We start from the raw sequence: 19936 nt of genomic DNA on the forward strand, positions 1-19936 counted from the left end.
CAATCCAATTGACAACTTAAAAGATAGAATGACTAAACTGCCACCAAACAATGTAAACAATTTTCAATTGCTGATTCATTATGCCACAGAATATGATACATAAGCTATTTGGAAGAAATAAACTTTAGCAATCCCTCATTGAGAAAAGAACAAGAATTTCAAAAGTGCAGTAGCTCTTATTATATTTGTAGAAATGACTAAACTTTCTCGTGTCACAACATATAAACTTACCAAACAATACACAAATCAAGATCATCATTAATATGGCTGAGCCACAATTTTTTTCTCTGTAAGAAAAAAAAAAAAAGCTTTAAAATCTTTAAAAATAAATAAAACAATATATGTCTGAAAAATGTAGTTCACTAACAAGTATTATAAAATGTACAAGATTGTTGATAATAAAAGAAATGCAAGACTTTTCTGTGATATTTTAAAATAAATTTTCTAAACTATAAAATTTCCAATCTTATAATTTTTATTATTCCTGTTTATAATTATAGAATAAAATGACTTGTCCTAGAAAATCTAGTTTCTGAAAAATATTAAAAACTAATTTCTTTTACCTAACTGTATCTCTTTATACCAGTAATTTCTGTTACATTGTTTTAAATATCATATTTTTGCCATGTTCTTATTCCTGTTAATTTATACTCGTAATAACTACTTGGTAAATTTTTTATTTACATATCCAGTTTAAGAAACTAATACTAAAACTGTTAATATTGCAATATAAACACTGTTAATATTCACAGTGAAATTCCAATATTAACTAATGTATAGTGTTTACATTATTTTTACAAATAAATGTTTACATTTAATGTTATAAAGTTTCCTAATATTACTGTACCTTATTGAGTCAACAAAACTTCTAAACTAAATTCTTCACTCCTAAAATCGAGAATTAAAAATGGTGTATGAAGTTTTTAAAATTCGTGATGTTTTTTATGGTTCTTTTTTTTTAGGGCCAGTTCAATCAGGCCCTGCGGTGCGTTTTTTCGTCCCATCTGAAAGCACAATAAATTCCGCGCGCATCAAAAATAATATCACTACAAACAAAATAAATAGGGCCAGTAAAAATCGGCCCATCCGATATTGGCAATGAATTAAAACAACGCTACAATACTTTAAATTAATTGCAAATAAACGTATTACTTATAAATTAAAATAGTTTAAAATTAGAACTAACTTAGAACTACTTATTTTTATAAAACTTGTCTGCAAATAGTTTAGGCTAATAATTGCATATTTGCATATATAAAAATACATATTAATATAATCAAATATTTTATTTTAAATAAATATAGGTGGGGCCGGGCCCCTTTGGCCCCAATTGACGAGCCGCCACTGCATACATACATACATACATACATACATACATACATACATACATACATACATACATACATACATACATACATACATACATACATACATACATACATACATACATACATACATACACACACATACATATATGCATATATATATAAACTACGAGTTATCTCTATGGTCCGAATTAAACGTTTTATTTAACGCAACAAAAACGATACAAAAAACTTCATCAACAAAGAACTTCATCAACAAAAGACATGACTAAATCGAGGTTAACAAAAAGTAAAACTTATATGAAATAATGTTTTAGTGAAAAAATACAATAAAAGAAAAACAGACAATTTTCGATTAAATTGGTATTTAATTAAATAGAATAACATGAGAAATATACCAAATACAAAATTAATGTAAACAGCGGGAAAACATATTTTAAAATAAGGATTTCTCTACGGTCCGAATTAACAATATTTGAGACCATAACAAATGCACGATAAAAAGTTTAATTCTAAACAATCAAATATGGATAAAGCTAGAAAAATTATGTAAGGGAAACCAATAATATTATAACACCTAAATAGTAACACCTAGGAACTGTGACTTAATAAAAAAAAAATGAAAAAAAAATATATATATATATATATATATAGAAAGAGAGAGATTTTTCATTTATGTTTTTTTATGTGCCGTTTGGATTAAAAATTTCTTGATCGATTTAATATTTTTGTAACTTGAAATAGGTGGATTTGGCCATATATTTTTAAGATCAGTATCCTGTTCCACAATATTCCAGTGCTTTTTTATTATTTTATTGATGAGTTTTCCAACTTTTCTAAATGTTGTCACTATCGGTAAAATTTTTTCTTTTTCTCCTTCTTCTTTATATTTGTTGTAGACAAGATCGTGTTGTGTATGTTGTAGTGCTTTTTTAAACCCTTTGTTGATAGATTGAATAGGGTAGCCTCGTATAACTAAAATTTGTGCTAGTTGTTTTAGCTCTTTAATTAGGTTGTAATTGTTCGAAATAATCTTATTAAATCTTAACGCTTGGCTATATATTAAGTTGCTTTTTTGATGAGGGGGATGGAATGAATTATAATGTAATAGTGCCGTTGTATCTGTTGCCTATTTGAATATTGTTGTTTCTAACTTTCCATCTAGCTTTTTATTAATTGTTAGATCCATAAAATTAATAGAATTGTTAGAATTATTGAAAGCAAATTTGATCGTGGAGTGGATGGCATTCATAAATTCGAAAACTTGTGTTAGTTTCTCAGGAGGCCCATGAAAAATAAAAAATATATCATCTATAAGTCTTTTATAAGAAGAAATCCACATTGAAAATTGGTCAATTATTTTCTCATCAATTCTTCCCATAAATAAATTAGCAAAGGGTGGGGCCATACGTGTTCCCATGGTAGTACCTGTTAATTGTAAAAAGTGATCAGTTGAAAACTGAAAGTTGCTGTGGGTTAGGATGGTTTCTAATATAATGTCAATAAAAGCAGTAGGTGGGCGTTTTATGGGTCCGTTATATGGCGGTGCTCTATTTAAATAAAATTTAACGGCGTCAATACCTTCGCGGTGAGGAATGTTTGTATATAAAGATATAACATCAGCCGTTACAAGAATATAATTGTTGGTTTCTAATACATGAGATTGAAGGAGTTTAAGGAGGTGTGTTGTGTCTTTAAAGTATGTTGGTAGTTGTTCAGCAACTGGCTGAATAAATTCTGTGATAAAGAACGACAAGTTGTCGATTGGTCCGTCACAACCAGAAACAATTGGTCTTAAGGGAATGCCTATTTTATGAATTTTGGGAAGACCATAAAACAGGGGTGTACGAAGAGGCATTTTTGGACGAAGGAACTCCGATGTTTTTTTATCAATCATATGATGAAGAAACATATAGTCAATAAGATTGTTAATATCTCTTGCGATACTTTTTGTTGGATCTTCTGAAAGTAGTTTATATGTGTTTTTATCTGATAAAAGTAGAGAGATCTTCTCTTCATAGTCCGTTTTGTCTAAAATACAAATACCCCCTCCCTTGTCGGCCTTTTTTATGGTAATTGTGGGATTAAGCATAAGGGAGTTTAGTGCGTGAATAAGTTCAGGAGTTTTTTCATCTTTCGGTAGTTGTGAGAAAACAAGTGCGGTTATATCACTTTCTACTAAGTTAAGATATATACTTATAATAGTTTTGTTATTCGTCATAGGGGGAGACCAATTTGATTTTTTATGAAATGGATGCCTCGTTATCTCTTCGGTCCCAAAATAGAGTTGTTGGAGAAGGGTTGTTTTAAATCTTTCAAAAGCTGTTATGTGAATATTAAGTGACGTATTTGTAATTGAAGGAACAAAATTTAATCCTAAACTTAAAAGCTCTTTTTCGTCGTCTGTTAGGACGTGTTTTGATAAGTTGGTAACTAATTTATTATTAAATTGATGTGAGAAATTTGACTTAGCCTTAATGATATCTTTGTTATACTGCCTCATGTTGCTATGTGGTTTTGACGAAAACAATTTAGCCAGAGTAAATGGTACAAATTTTCTTTTTTCGATAGATGGAGTAAACAGTTTTCTTTGTTGATCCTAGAGAAAAATGTTTTTTATCAAAGATGTCTGTAATTACCAAATGCAACATTAGTATGAGGTAACAGATAAATAGTGAAGATAATTTAAAGTCAAAAAAAGCAGTGAGACAGCAAACAAGCGTTAATGTTTGTGGATTTGTAACTAAATGATAGACACCATAAAACTATAAACTTAATGGTAACATAGACGTAAAATAATCAAATTTTTAAAATAAAGAAATTTTCACAGTTTTAATATTAGTTAGTACATGTTCAACCAATAAACTTATAAATAATTTAAAAATTTTTTTCATGATGACAAACTCCCTACCAAGAAGCAAAGATTACTCTACGCTTGGAACTAAAACCAACCTTAAAACCATAACTAAATGGAAACCCAAAAAGCAAAATTTTCTCCACGGTCCGAACTAAACACCACTTTGAGACCATAACAAAACAACGACCAAAAATAATACATCAACAAAACATATCGAAAGCCGCTGTTTTATAAGAACCGCTCTTATATATATTTATATGAATCCTAAAATGAAAAAACAATCACACATGATAACCACATATACATAACATACAAATCTGCATTTAAAATTCCAACCACATACTGTATATTAAAAGAAAATATTACCTAAATAAGAATGAGTTCAAACAAAGATAGTAAATCATATAAAAGAACAAAAAGCATGCAAACGATGTAAAAAGGCTATATGTGCATAAGGGTGTATATGTGTAATGTGTAAGTCCGTGCTGTTTATGTCGTTCAGTAGAGTCTTGTGTTGTTGGTAACCAGCGTAAAAGATTTATCTTTTAACTACACCAAGCCAGCCCAGTCATACTCCAGAAAACCATAATGGATTAAACACCTATGCATGGATTTATAACTGACTTATAACTAAAAAACTAGCCCATGCGTCTTCCAGAGACAAACAACTTCTTTCGCGGTGACAGTAATTGTGATTTGGAAAATAGTCGTGCTCGATGACCGTAACACTAACCCTTACGGGCTAGGCCCAATATTATTTATAAACTTTGGCATATATATAATTCTGACATATATAAAATTCGCCGAATGGTCACACACGAGCAGTGAACGCCTGAGGGAAGAAATGAAGTACATTAGAATAGAGGAGAATTATTTTTCAAACAAAGTATATTTTGACAGTTGTCAAGACAAAAATAAAGATTAATAGAGGAATATTTAAAATATAAATAAGACAGACAATGCACCTAAACAGTACTAACAATAATAATAATAAAAAAAATAAATTGTTATATAAATACTAATATGAACTAAGATAAACAAAAAAATATATCACCAAACAAAAAATAAATAAAACAAAAAATACATTAAAAAATAAAAAGTATGTATACAACAATGAAAGGCCTCAGAATGGAAAAAAAATATATATATCTTGTATATATATATATATCTTGTATATATATATATATCTTGTATATATATATATATATATCTTGTATATATATATATATATATATATATATATATATATATATATATATATATATATATATATATATATATATATATATATATATATATATACATATATATATATATATATATTTCTCGAAGATTAAAAAGCTTTGAAGTGAAAGATGGACATTTATGTTATAAGAAAAGAATGGTTATAAAAGAAAAGGAATGCCAAATGAAAATTATAGGTGACGTGCACCGAGGTATTGGAGATTCTGGACACTCCAAAGTAATATCCTCTCTTTGAGGAAAAAACACGACGTATGACAAGATTGCACAAAGATTTTTCTGGCATAATATTGCTGATATTAGTGAATATATAAACAGTTACTAACAATGCCAAAAATAAGGTAACCTAAATTCTCCGAAAGTAGAATTGAAGTCAATACCAGTACCATCAAGTGTTATGAAACAAGTTGGAGTGGATATCAGTAATCTTCCAGAGGTCGATGGGTATTGTCATGCCATCGTCTTGATTGACTATTTTTCAAAATGGTCGGAAGCCAAACCGATCAAGGTCAAATCAACACAAATTATCGCTCAATTTTTGTACCAGGTAATGTGTCGGTATGGGTGCTTTAAAATCCAAACTGAGGACCAAGGTCGGGAATTCGTATATGCAGTATGTAAACATCTACATAAATTAACTGGAGTAGAACAAAGAGTTACATCTGCTTATCACCCGCATGAATGGATTGGTAGAACATCAAAACCGAACAATAAAGAACTCTTTGGTAAAAGTTTTGGAAGGAAGTCCTGAAATGTGGCCGAAAATTTATCGCGGGTATTCTTTTCGCTCATTGCTTTAGTCGACATTCTACCAACTACACTCTATTTATGCCGATGTATAACCGCGAGCTAGTTTTGCCAATTGACGTGAAGCATAACCTGGACAAAGACAAAAGCATTAAACAAGAATACAGAAAAGAAGATGCAGATGAAAAGCAGTCATTCAATCTTAAATTTTTTAATGCCATTTTTTCATCAGCGATGAAAGTCAGAACAAAAATTACCGATAAAGCACCCGAAAAAATTAACGTTGCGCAGAAAGAAAAAAAAAAAGAGATTATGATCGTAGAAATTTGTCAAAAATGGAAAATAAGGTGGATAAAATTTTGTTATTAAAAAATAACAAACGATTTAATCAAAGATTGAAAAGTTTTCACAATAATGGCTTGGTCCTTACACTGTTATGAACATCTCTGAAAAAAGAGTTGCGAAAAATGCATCGGGATTTACTCTTAAAACACATACAACATTGTTCAACTTAAACACTACATTCAAGGAGCCGATGATAAATTAAAATTAATATCAAATGAAGAATCTGCAATTTTTCGGAACCGTGCACCAGACGAAATTAATGAGATGATTTTTCTTTATGCCGTGCAAAAATCGGGGAATATTTTCCCTCGATACAATTGTGAGACCTCCGCAAGTATCAAACCGACGTGTCATAAGTAGGCTTGCATAACTGAAAATAAAGGTCTTCTCTTACTTCCAAAGAGATATATTGATACATAGAAACCTTTTGAATAGGTTAGAATACCATAGATCAAATCTTTTGGAAAGCGAAAATATGTCTGCCGTAGGGATGGCACTTATACTTATTTTGATGTAAAAGACGCGAATTGCTTTTAAGCGTAAATTACTTTACATAACTCATAAAAAAATATATTATTTACTTACATTTAAAAGTAGTTCGCTTTTTTTTACATAGATTATACAACGCGTAAAACTTAATTACTTAAGTTAATATTTTTAAATGAGTAACTGTTACTTGAAAAAGGAATTTACTTTTAAAAGTAAAAGTTATTTGCATTTTTACTTTTACTTGTAAATGTAACTTACTTTTAATGGTAAGTCTTGTAAAGTAATTTACTTTGAAAAGTAATTTTGGTTATGATTAAGTAAAAAATTTACATCAAAATGTAATTTTCTTTTTATATGTAAAAAAAGTTATTTATGAAGTAAACTTACGTAAATATAATATTTAAAAAACGTAACACTTACCTTACTAAGTAAAATAAAACTACATCATAACAACAAATAACTTTTACGCGTAAAATTAACTAATTAGCAATAACAGCTTACATAGAAGTAATTTGGTATCCGCAAGGACACCGGCTGCTAAAACAGTTTTCAAAAAATTATAAGTCATTTAAACTATCTGATATAATTTGTCTTGATGTTATTTTATCATATAGATGAAATAACATCAAGTTCTTTTCTTTTTCAGTATATTTTTATTACTTTTTTTACTTTAAATTTTCAAAAATTTTAAGTAAAAAAGTTAACAAAAGTACAAATCAAAATATTTAAACAACCAGATTCCAATCACATATTTAAAATTATTGTTTGAGAATTTAACTTTCTGTAACGACATGGAGCAAATTCCAAACACTCATATACTCATGTTTATGTAAAAGTATTGCGATAATCGGAGTCTGTTAACAACAAACCCCTAAAATGTTAACTTCCCTTACATGCCATTAGTGTGAGAGCGACGAGTTTATAACATTTATATATACATTTGTTTAACATTTAAACTAAATTTAAGTTCATTAACAAGTGTCTAATGTCATGCAATAATTTCTTAGTGTTCAAAAACTTTTACCATATAAGTTTAGGGGATTTAAAATATTATCTTTAATTAAGTTATAAGTTCGTCTGAAAATCAAATTCTGTTCCTGATTCAAAAGTTAAATAGCTCTTTTTTCCTGAAAAACTAATCAAATGACCCTAACCCTAGTGCAGCCGTGGCGCAGTAGTTAAAACTAGCAACCAGACAATCTCTAATGGACTTATTATAAAAGGACAAAAATAGACTTCGACAAAGCACTAATTGCAACAATTTTAATTACAACTATCAAAAATGAATTGTCTATAAAAAATGTTTGTCTTTCTAGACAATCATTTTAAAAACGGACACTAAATGAACAATCTCGACTTTTTAATGAGGTATAGAAGATCTATTTAATATATAATTTGGACTTATAACGAGTAATTAAATTTTCACTGCAGCATCGTTTCAAAAACTGAAAACGAGCACAAAATTAAAAATACAATTTTTCTAACAGAAGTTCATTTTTTAATTTTTTGTCCAGCGTGTGCTGTTGATTAAAAAGTTAATGTCTATTTAAAAACCTCAAAATGGACTATTTTGTGCTCAATTGAAGTTCATTAATTACTCAGTTCAGTTGTTTTTCAATTCTCAGTGAATGTGCGTGCAAATTTATTTTTAAAATGCCCTCTCCAGTTTGGGATTACTTCAAAAAAGTTGAAGGTAAGTTTATCATTTAAAAAATTTTCCTTAGTCACTAAAATCTTTATCACCTTCAATAAAATTATTTTAAAAATATGTGATCAAGGAGTTGTCCTTTATAAAATGTAGATTAGTAAGTAGAAGATTCCAATAGGTGTTAAAATTTATTTAGGTTTGTGAATAAAACAATAGTGAAAAAGAAAAATGTTTTTTACTTTCATTTTATTGATGAATATGTACGCAAGTTTTAAACAATAATTAATCATGGGCAATGATCGTCATTTGGAGTTTTGATGTCATTTCAATATTTTTTTAATATTATAAATTTACTACATAACAATCTTCAAATAATACGGTAATGAAAGATTTCTGGTTTTATGAAATCAAGTAAATTTAGACAAAATCATAGACACCAAATAGACAAAAAATTATGCTTTGTAGACTTATGAAGTGAAAATTATTTTTTAACTGAGCAATCTTAGGACACCATCAAAAATTTGATAGACACAACAAGGACAAAAAATTAAACATTTGTTGTGTCCATTACAACATACAGAATTGTCTATGTCTGTGTTGTAAGTCTATCCATAGACTAGTCTGGTTACTAGTTAAAACGCTTGCTTTTAATGCAGAAGATGCAGGTTCGAAACGAGCTCTGGACACATTTTCGCGTCACGGTAAGGAAGGACGCGTGAACCTCCCGGTTTAATGCACTTCCGAGGTGCTCTGCGACAAGACCGTTAGGACTTCTTGGGGCACCTTAAAAAAAATAATAATGACGCAGACTTAAAATTTGTCGAAGAATAACGAAGAAAATTAAGTTTTTATAAGTGACTTTAGTCTACAAGATCATTTGTATTTTTCAAACAATACTATAATATTGTTCATATATTTATTATTATCAGGGCCGCCGTGAGGGAGGGGGGGTCTACTGGGTTGTTTTGTCCCGGGCGCCAGGTCGACAGAGGCGCACGAAGCCGAATATAAATAATTTTTTTTTCATGTTTATTTAAAAAAAAGATGAAGTACTGGGAAGCAGCGTGGAAAATAAGAAATCAAAAGCAGCCGGTCAATTTGACCAGCTAAAACATATAATAGACGGTCAATTGCTTATTTTGGTCGGTCAATTTTTTTTACTTTAAATTTTCAACATTGTAATGAAGTGCTTCATAATTGGACTTTTTAAATAAAAAAAGTAATTAATGCTTTAAAACTAAGAAATTAGCATTACTTTCAAAACATTAGTTTTAAATAAAGCGATTCTTTTTATATAGCGGAAACTCGCAAATAAAGTGAATACTAATGATTAATTTAACAACCCGCTGAATTAAATGTTTAAAATAACTTTAGTGCACGGAGATTTTCATTCAATTAAAAACGGAGATTTTTTACTTTATTAAAAAAAGAGATAAGATTAAATCCAAGTAGTTTGATATTGATATAAAATATTAAAACAATTTTATTAAATTTATTTCTCTAATTTTTAAAATCTCTCAAATTTGAAACAATTTTGAAACACGTGATATCGATGTGATAGTCTGATAGACCCAATCAAGAAGAAATTCAAACAGTTCTTTGCTTATGAGCGGATGCTGTTTCAAAAAGAATTAAAACATGTCTGGTTTTAAAAAGAAAGATTCTGGTTGTCAAGTAAGAAAGAATGCTGCTCAAAGAGCTGCAAATGAGGAAAAGAACAAACGCACTCTTCAAGACTGTGGTATTACAGATACAAAAAAGGAGAAGATGAAAGTCCTACTGCTTCAAACTCTTTTCTGCCAAGTCAATCGATTCAAGTAGTAAATAGTTTTCGCCGTGAAAGGATATTTTCCCATGTGATTAATTCAATGTTATATAAATTTTTAACTTATTTTTATAGGTTGGAACTGAAAACGATGTCACTGACATTTCTGAAAGCTCGGGAGAGCACCTATCAAAAATCGGAATGGTAGCTGTGAATGAAGAGAATATTTTGGTAAGTTCTACCTCTTTAAAAGAAATGATGTTAATAAACTTTTAAGCTGATAAAATAAGATTTTTTAAAATTTATTCTCAGGTGTTGCCAACAGAAGAACCCATCGCTACCATTCCTTCCAATGATCCTGCTTTGTGGGCAGCACATCTTTCCAAAGTGGAAAAAGATTCTGTGCTTCTACAGGGGCTTCCTCGAAATCCTTCAGCTTTTCCGAAAGATTCTAATAAGAAGAAGATTCCTGAATCAATTTTCTACGAAACTTCTCTCAACGGGGAGAAGACATGCCGAGATTGGCTGGTCTGGAGTGTATCTAAGAAATCATTTATTTGCTTTCCATGTTCTCTGTTTGGAAGCAAACAATCTTTTGGGATCGGACACCAGTCGCACCTTCTAAGATGGAATGATGGAATAAGCTGCAACTGGCACAAGCTACCTGAGAAAGTCAAAAGTCACTAGAATAACGCCCAGCATCAAAACTTTTACATAGAATGGAAAACGGCGCTAGAAAGCTTAGAAAATCAAAGCGGAATAGATGCAGCTCTTGAAAACTCAATAAGAAATGAAGCAGCCAGGTGGCGTGAAATTCTACGATGCATCTTAGATGTTACTCTTATTTTAGCGTCACGAAACCTTAGCTTCAGAGGTAAATCTATTTACAATTATTTTATTGTAATACCGACTATCTTTAAATCTATTTAGCTTATATTTATAAGATTAACTAGATATTTTGGAAATCATTAAATAAAACAAATCCTTCTTTATTCTTTTAAATAAATATGTTATAATAATTTTAATAAATATATTCATAAATCATAATATAAAATCATCATAAAATCATCATAAAATGAAATAAATGCTTCTTTATTGTTTTAAATAAATCTGTCTTATTATTATAATTTTTAGGTTCATCAAAAATGATTGGAGAAGACAACATTGGCAACTTTCTAGCTACCCTAGAGCTTTTGGCCAAGCACAACAAGACTCTCCAACTACACTTAGAAGAAGTTTCCCGCTGCCAACAAGAAGGTAACAAAATGAATGCCCATTACTTGGGCTGGAGCACTCAAAATGAATTCATCAAATAGCGCGGAGGAATCGTTCACGGTGCCATCATCAATGAAGCTCATATGGCCATCTACTATTCCATTCTTGTGGACGGGACTCCGGACGTCTCTCACACCGAGCAAATCACCTTTGTTCTCCGCTTTGTATACTTTGGTACTGACAAAAGATGGACCGTGAAGGAGCGCTTTCTGAGGGTCGAGAATCTTGAAAAAAAGATAGGTGCTGACATTGCCAAGCTTATTATGGACGTCTTAGAACAAAATGGAATCGATCTCAAAAACTGCAGAGGTCAAGGATATGACAATGGAGCGAACATGTCCGGTATATACAAAGGAGTACAGGCGATTATACTGCAAAAAAATCCTCAAGCTCTCTATATGCCATGCAGCGCTCATAGTCTCACCCTTGCTGGTGTTCATTCTGCTGAATCTTCGGTTGAAGTCAAGAACTACTTTGGCCGAGTCCAGTCACTTTACAATCTTTTCAGTGGAAGCCCTAGTCGGTGGAAAGTCTTGATTGAAACCACTGATTTGTCCCTTCATCAATTGTCGCAAACCAGATGGAGTGCGCGAATCGAGGCCGTGAAGCCGTTAGTCAAGCGATCCAGGGAAATCCTCGAATCTTTGAAAAAGCTCCGCGATTTTGATCTAACAGCTGATCAATTGAATGAAGTAAAATCTCTGGAGAAGTGGGTTCATTCATTCGAGTTCATCGTAATGACAACCTTTTGGTATAAAACTCTTCAATCAATCAACTACGTGAGCCTTGCACTCCAATCAGAAAATATCTCCTTGGACGACGAGACGAAACTCATTAAGACTCTTATTGAAGATCTAAATCGACTGAGATCATCTTGGACCAGCATCCTTAATGAGGCACGTTTGATAGCATCTGGTCTTGCTTCTTTTGGTTTTCAATCAGAATTTGTGAAGAAGAGGACGAAAAAAAGGAAGACCTTTCACAAAGAGGTGAGGAACACCGCTCATTTCCATGAAGACGAAGCAAAAGAGTTTGAGGTGAGCGTATTCAATACCGCTCTTGATACTCTTATTCAACAGGTCAGCAATAGATTCCAAGCTGCTGAGAAGACAACGAAAATGTTTTCGTTCTTGTGGTCATTGAAATCTCTTGTTATGTCAAATGAAGAAGAATCAGAAGAAAGTGTTGAAGCACCTATCCAATTGGAGGAGAAATGCAAGGTCTTGGCACAAATCTACGCGACCGATGTTGAGGAAGAGAAACTTATTGAAGAGGTCCGCCACCTCGATGCTCTGAAGCAATCCAATCTTTTTGGTCCAAAAGAATCTCTCACTTCCATGAGGTTATTGAATGGAATATACCAGAAAGGTCTTCAGCGGCTCTTCGAATCAGTCTGCATTTTGCTGCGCATCTTCAACACCATCTCTATTTCTGTTGCGGAAGGCAAGAGATCTTTTAGTAAGCTTGCTCTAGTTAAGACAGCTTTAAGGTCTACAATGAGCCAAGAACAATTCACGAATCTTCTGGTTATTTCCATTGAGCATGATCTCGCTAAAAAGTTGTGCTACGGTGAAGTGATTTCCAAATTCGCCATGAGTAAAGCTCGAAAGATCAATTTCCTCTGAAGTTGAAACAACAATAGCTGTTGTATTCTAGACAAATTTTTGCTCTTAACATCCAATAGTGTTTAATGATTGTCTTTGGTCTGTTTCTACCATGTTCTAGTGTCGACTTTATCATTTTATGTATGAGTGTATAACCAAGTCAAAAGACCATTGCAATTATCTAGAAATAAACTGTTCAAATGTTCATTAATTAAAATTAAAAAATTCTATATTCTTTTATCCTCTTTGATTTGTTATCAAATGGCTTATTATGTGTATTGAATTATGGATCATTAGATCAGCTTTCACTTTCAGTAGGGCGTTTGGGAAATTTTGACCCTGGGCGCCGCAAAGGCTCACGGCGGGCCTGATTATTATTAATTTGATAATTATCAAATTAATTTTTTAATCAAATTTAAATTCGTCATTGATTTTTTGTTTTTTTTATTACATAAAGACTTCTATTTTGTTTGTTTTTATTACATAAAGACTCTTTAATGCAGTGGTTAATTTATATTTTTTATAAGATTTTATTTTTCTAAACTTGCCGTTACAAATTCTTTTCTTTTGTAAAATATACGAATGACGGGGGCAAGAAGAAGACAAAAATAGTTTATTGCCAAGCCTCTAAATATTCGTACATAATAAAGCCATAAAAAACTTGTCATTAAAAATTGATATCATGTGTTTTTCTTAAGTTTGAGTTTAATAAGTTTATTTTAGTTGACAATTACAGTTTTGTATTTTTTGGAATAAAAAATTAATATATATGTAGTTGAAATATTAAATTCTCCTGTTTTAGTATGTTGTTTTAGAAAGAGATTAATCTTTTTCTAAAATAGCATACTAAAACAGAAGAAATATTGCATAAATAAAAGAAATTTTAAATAATTATATTTTTTTTAACATATAAATAAAATTGTTTAAAAAAATAATATCCATAAAAATATAAACTAAACAAAATACAAGATTTAACTTTAAATTGATTTAAATACAAGTATTGCGTGGTATTATACCACGTCAAAAGCTATGTAAAAAGGTTTCATAATTTGAAAATGCAGCAATTCTTTTTATCACCAAACCGATTAGAATTACTTAATCAACAGAGTCTTTAATTAATAGTATAATTAATAATTACGTACAAATAAGTATAATCAATAATTACGTTCTAAATTTTTTATACCCACATAAAAGTACCGTAGTTGTCTAAACCTTGACTTTTAGAGTCAAAGGATATTTTGAGCAGGTGGACTTTTTCGTATCAAAGTGGCAAAAAATCTTTACAAAAATAAAGCGTCCTCTTAAAAAGTTTGGGGCTCCTTAATCTTCAGGACATGGTGTTATAACCCTCATAATTTAGGACAGGTTTAAACTTTCTTTTCTTAGTTTTCAAATAATAAATACATTTACGTAAAAAACTTTTAAAAAATAACAGTTACGCCAACTATTTTCCTTTCAAATAAACTTTCTGAGTCTCCCACTAAAACAGACTTTCAAATAAACTACCCTTTCTGAATCTCCCACAAAAACAGACTTGTTACAGACTAATTGTGTTAGTAAATATGATCATTTTATCCAATCTGCCTAATACTTTATTGTAATTTATTTAATCTCTCTTGTGTACCTCTAATGTAATTTAAATTTTATATCGTAAAATTTATTTTTAATAAAGATTTATTATAACTTTTAAAATAAAAAATTCCTACATAAAAAATATTATTTTATTTGTAAATTTAATTTACATTTGGTAGCATATTATTTTTATGTAATTTTCTTACATATGCAAGTTATTTTTCAATATCATTTTTTTAAATTAGTTACTTTTATAAGTAAATGTAAATTACAGTTTGAGGAACTTTTATATTATATAATTTAATTTTCAAAAGTAATTAACTTATAAATGTAAAAATAAACAGCTTTTTCATGTGACTTACTTTTGCATGTAAAGGTAAATTACTTTTTGATGTAATCTTCTTTTACATAACTTACTTTTGAAAGTAAAAAAATTTTTATTATAGAGTAAAAGTCGTTTCAAAAAAATTAATTACTTATAAGGAAATGTAAATTTACATAAAACGTTTAAAATTACTTATATAATTTACTTTTTGATAAAAAATTAACTCGTGGAAGTAAAAAAAAAGTAAGTAAAAGAGTGCCGAATCAATCATCCTCGCAAGTTACGCCTTTATGACTTAAGGTAGCAGATCCCCTTAAAAAAAAGTTGCTTAAATTGTTACAATTAAATATCAATTCTAATTAAGTTTTATTTGATATCAATTAAACTTTTTTTTTAATTAAAAATTTAAAAAAAAAAGTAATTAAGGACTAATTAGACATTTAAGCAGCTATTTTAAAGAATTTATAAACGTGATTATACCACTTTCGCAAATGGTATTGACTCCATATTTTCAGGATATGTTAGGAGTACTATTAGCTAGGGTTTCTACCACTTTTGTGTAAAAATGAAAAATACTTTAAAAGAAAATCAGTTTGTTTTGAAAAATATTAAAATGAAGTACCAAAAAAAAAAATTATACCTAAAATGAAAACTAAAGGTTTGTACAAACCACAGGCAACACAACAAGAAACATTTACTGAAAATTTCATAGCAAAATCTTTATTAGAAGTTGAGAAAACTCGTTTTATGTGTCGCAAAGTATAAAAAAAATACAACTCAATGAAATTGCTCTCAAAGGTTTTGTAATTAAAAAATAATAAATTTATTATCATTCTAAAAACCACTTGCAGAATATAATGTTCCATCTTCATTTTCTTCATCTTTGAACCCTTTTTTCATAGTTTTTAGCAACTTTTTTCTGTTGATACCTGCTGTTAAAGTGATTTTTGTCATATAACCTAATTGAGTCGAGTTTTTTTTATGGCCCCTATGTCCATTAATTGACCAGTTTTTATCTGTAGTTTTTGAAAAACATCATAACTAGCTCCACCATTAAACATAATACAGAGTATTTTTACTTTTTTTTGACTACATTATTTCAAGAATATTTTTACTTATATAAACATCTTAAGGACATTTTGTCAAATGAAATTTTTAATTGTTTTATTATTATTTTGTGTGTGTCTATGCAAGCATTTAGATAATAACTCATCTTTGCTCAAGTATTGAATGATTGGTTTTGATATTTTCTTTTATTATTAATTGAATATATAGTTTAGTTTTGGAATTTGATTTACCTGTTAGTTTATTTGACTACCACATGCATAGATATATAAATTACTGGATACGGCATAGGCAGAAAAAATTGAAGCTGGGCAAACTTTACCGTGATGACGTAGAGTGAGGCAAAAGTAACAAATTTACTTAAGAACAGTATTTATGTTATTCACATATTTACATTTTATATTTCAATTTCGAGTTATATTTTGCGTTTCATAGAATTTAAAATTATTTTGAAGGAATTTAAAGTTCATAAATAATTTTTAAATATAAGGTAACTTTAATTAAACTGAATAAACTTGTCCAAGATTTCAATAAGATTAAATTCAAAAACAAAAAAAAATCTATTCCATAACTCTGCAATGCAAGTAATAATTTTATTAAATTAGTATGCCACGAAGTAACTGAGTATGTAATTCTTATATTGCAAGATTTATATGGAGTTTATAGAAGATTAACTTTGAGTATAAAAATATACATCTACATATATGTATAATATATTTATGTATAATATACATATATGTTTGTGTACAATATGCTTAAAGACTTTATATTAGTATTGAGATGCGCTTTTGGATGAACAGATAAATCTGTTGAAGGGATCTGAAGATGTTTTCATAGGTAGGAATATAGTTCATAAATAAACTGTGTATATACATACATACATACATACATACATACATACATACATGCATACATACATACATACATACATACATACATACATACATACATATGCATATTAAATATATATTGTACTATTGATAATAATATTATTGTATTCTTATTATATACTGTTTATGTATAAGAACAGAATATTTGAATTGTATTATATTTCAAACATTTTGTTTTTATAAATTTAATATAATTTTCTGTGTAGATTTTAGAAGCACAGTATGTATAACAAATCTTAGCCATTCATTTTTAAATAGATATCCTTTGACAAAAGAGAGACAAAGCAAAATAATTTTTTTGCCTCTTCAACAAGTTATATTTGTTTTTTAAATTGCAAAATATCTGGTTACTGTTTGCAAAAATATTTGAGACCTGATGCTATAACAACAATTTTTACTTGCCTAAAATGTAGTAAAATATTAAATTTTTGGTATTTAAAACCAGCCATAAAATATTCATAAACCTAAAATAAATTGCACTAAAAGAATCCTTAAAAAAATTTAAATAAGAAAAAGAATAGGTGCAATTTTGAAAAAAACATAATCCAGAAAAAAGATTTATCTAGGAGATTTCATCGGTTTAAACAATCTGTTAACTGTCATCAAGAAGTTTTTTTTTTTTTGTATTGAATTCCTAAAAAAATTACAAAGAAAGCTTTTCAGATGTTTAATGAAAAAAAAATTGGCTTTGAAATGTGATTGACGATTTACAATTTACAGCGTGTAAATTGTCAATCACATTTCTTAAAAAAAGTCTTAATTCTGATATTAAAGATTTAATTCTAAAAAGAATGAAATGCAAAACCAAATTTAAATATTATTTTCAAAAATATAAAAAATTTTGATTTTAATGTTTGTTTCATCAACTTTTGCATTAAAATTAGCATTTTTATTCATAAAAAATGTATGATTATTCTAATCATCTATTTGCCCAAATCAACTTCGTTTTACCTGAGGCATCTTATCAAATACACTCACTGATCCTAATCTCTATCTCAGATGTTTTCCTAGCATTACACTGTAAAACGTACTCATTCCAAACAACATATTCATATAAACAGCCCCAAAATTCATAGATACAATTAAATTAAGATAAGAAAAAGTTGACAGAGCAATTTGTAATTGCTCGGTTCTTTTAAGAACACTGAGCACTCTATTTTGTAGAATACATTTTAAATTTTTTTATATATATATATATATATATATATATATATATATATATATATATATATACATATATATATATAAATATATATATATATATATATATATATATATATATAGTATTTACATGTATAAACTTATGCATGTATGTATGTATGAAGGTGTGTGTATATATATATATATATATATATATATATATATATATATATATACATATATATATATATATATATATATATATATATATACATATATATATATATATACATATATATATATATATACATATATATATATATATATATATATATATATATATATATATATATATATATATATATATATATATATATATATATGCATATACATATGTATGTATGTATGTATGTATGTATGTATGTGTGTATGTATGTATATATGTATGTATGTATGTATGTATGTATGTATGTATGTATGTATGTATGTATGTATGTAATACATACATACATACATACATACATACATATGTATGTATGTATGTATGCATGTGTGTATGTATGTATTTATATAATATAGATACATACATACATTTGTATATAAAATTTGTATAAATTCAATCCTTGTTATGACCGGTTTTACAAATTTTATTTAAATAAAATGAATTACCTTTAACTAAAAAATTTTAATTCTTCGTCAATGTAGGATACACCAAATATTTATAATATACATAAATATAAATATATATTATAGTAAATATAATACACATAGATAAAGATGTATATAAACTTGGTTACTGTCTTCTAAAAACACCATTTTTTGGAAAACCAAATTGATTTAATGAAAATATATTGTTAACATTTAGACTATATTTTATTTGTCAATATAACTTCACTAAAAAATAGCTGCTTATCATTGTATTTTCAGGTCTCTCGACTAACGCGATACTAGTAAATTGTTAATAGAATTCAGTCTTTAGTCTAGTAATTTAATCATAAAGAATATATAAGCTAACATAATAAATTTTGGATTTAGCTTATTAAACATTTAAATATTAACGAATTTGTATTTCAACTTTTTGCCTCACTCTACGTCACTTTTTCAACGGAAGGTCAACTTCAAAAACTTTTCCAAAATTATAAGGCTGGGCATGCCTATGCCGTATCCAGTAATTTATATACCTATGACCACATGCACCAGCTACTTATATTTCGAGGACAAAATTTATGATGTGCCGTTTCATCAATAATATCTGAGTTACGGAAAAGTGTTACCCAGAATACTCTGTTTCATTTCATAAATGCTTTTAAGATTTTGCCTTATAACTGTACCATAATAGTTCTGCAAAGTATTTATAGCTTTATCAGTTAATCGTCCTTTATCCAATATTTTTCTCCATCATACAATATATTTAATTTCATGAATTGGCATAAGTTTTACAGTCGTGTTCACATAGGCTTTCTAAGTACCAATCGGTATTAAACTGCCAGAAAAAGAAGTTGACATACTTCCCAGTTTCTGGCAACCATTTTCTGTTAATGCATGATGATAGTTGTCATTGGTTATTAGCATTTACTTCAAGTGGCAGGATTCAAGTGCGCAATAGCATGCGCAGCAACCTAACATCGATTTCGAAAACATGATTTA

General features: G+C 28.7%; 2 protein-coding genes across 2 annotated transcripts; one reads left to right on the forward strand and one right to left on the reverse strand.

Moving 5' to 3' along the window:
* Nucleotides 1–2454: 2454 nt before the first annotated feature.
* Nucleotides 2455–3828, reverse strand: LOC136089616 (uncharacterized). The gene has a single exon (XM_065815668.1). It carries the CDS (start codon nt 3826–3828, stop codon nt 2455–2457), a length of 1374 nt encoding a protein of 457 aa, XP_065671740.1.
* An 8128-nt stretch (nt 3829–11956) lies between these two features.
* LOC136089617 (zinc finger MYM-type protein 1-like) lies at nt 11957–13318 on the forward strand. Its single transcript, XM_065815669.1, has one exon. The coding sequence runs from the start codon at nt 11957–11959 to the stop codon at nt 13316–13318; it is 1362 nt and encodes a 453-aa protein (XP_065671741.1).
* The last annotated feature ends 6618 nt before the right edge of the window (nt 13319–19936 follow it).

This window comes from Hydra vulgaris, chromosome 13 (genome assembly GCF_038396675.1).
Source record: "Hydra vulgaris chromosome 13, alternate assembly HydraT2T_AEP".
In the NCBI taxonomy this organism is placed as follows: Eukaryota; Metazoa; Cnidaria; class Hydrozoa; order Anthoathecata; family Hydridae; genus Hydra; species Hydra vulgaris.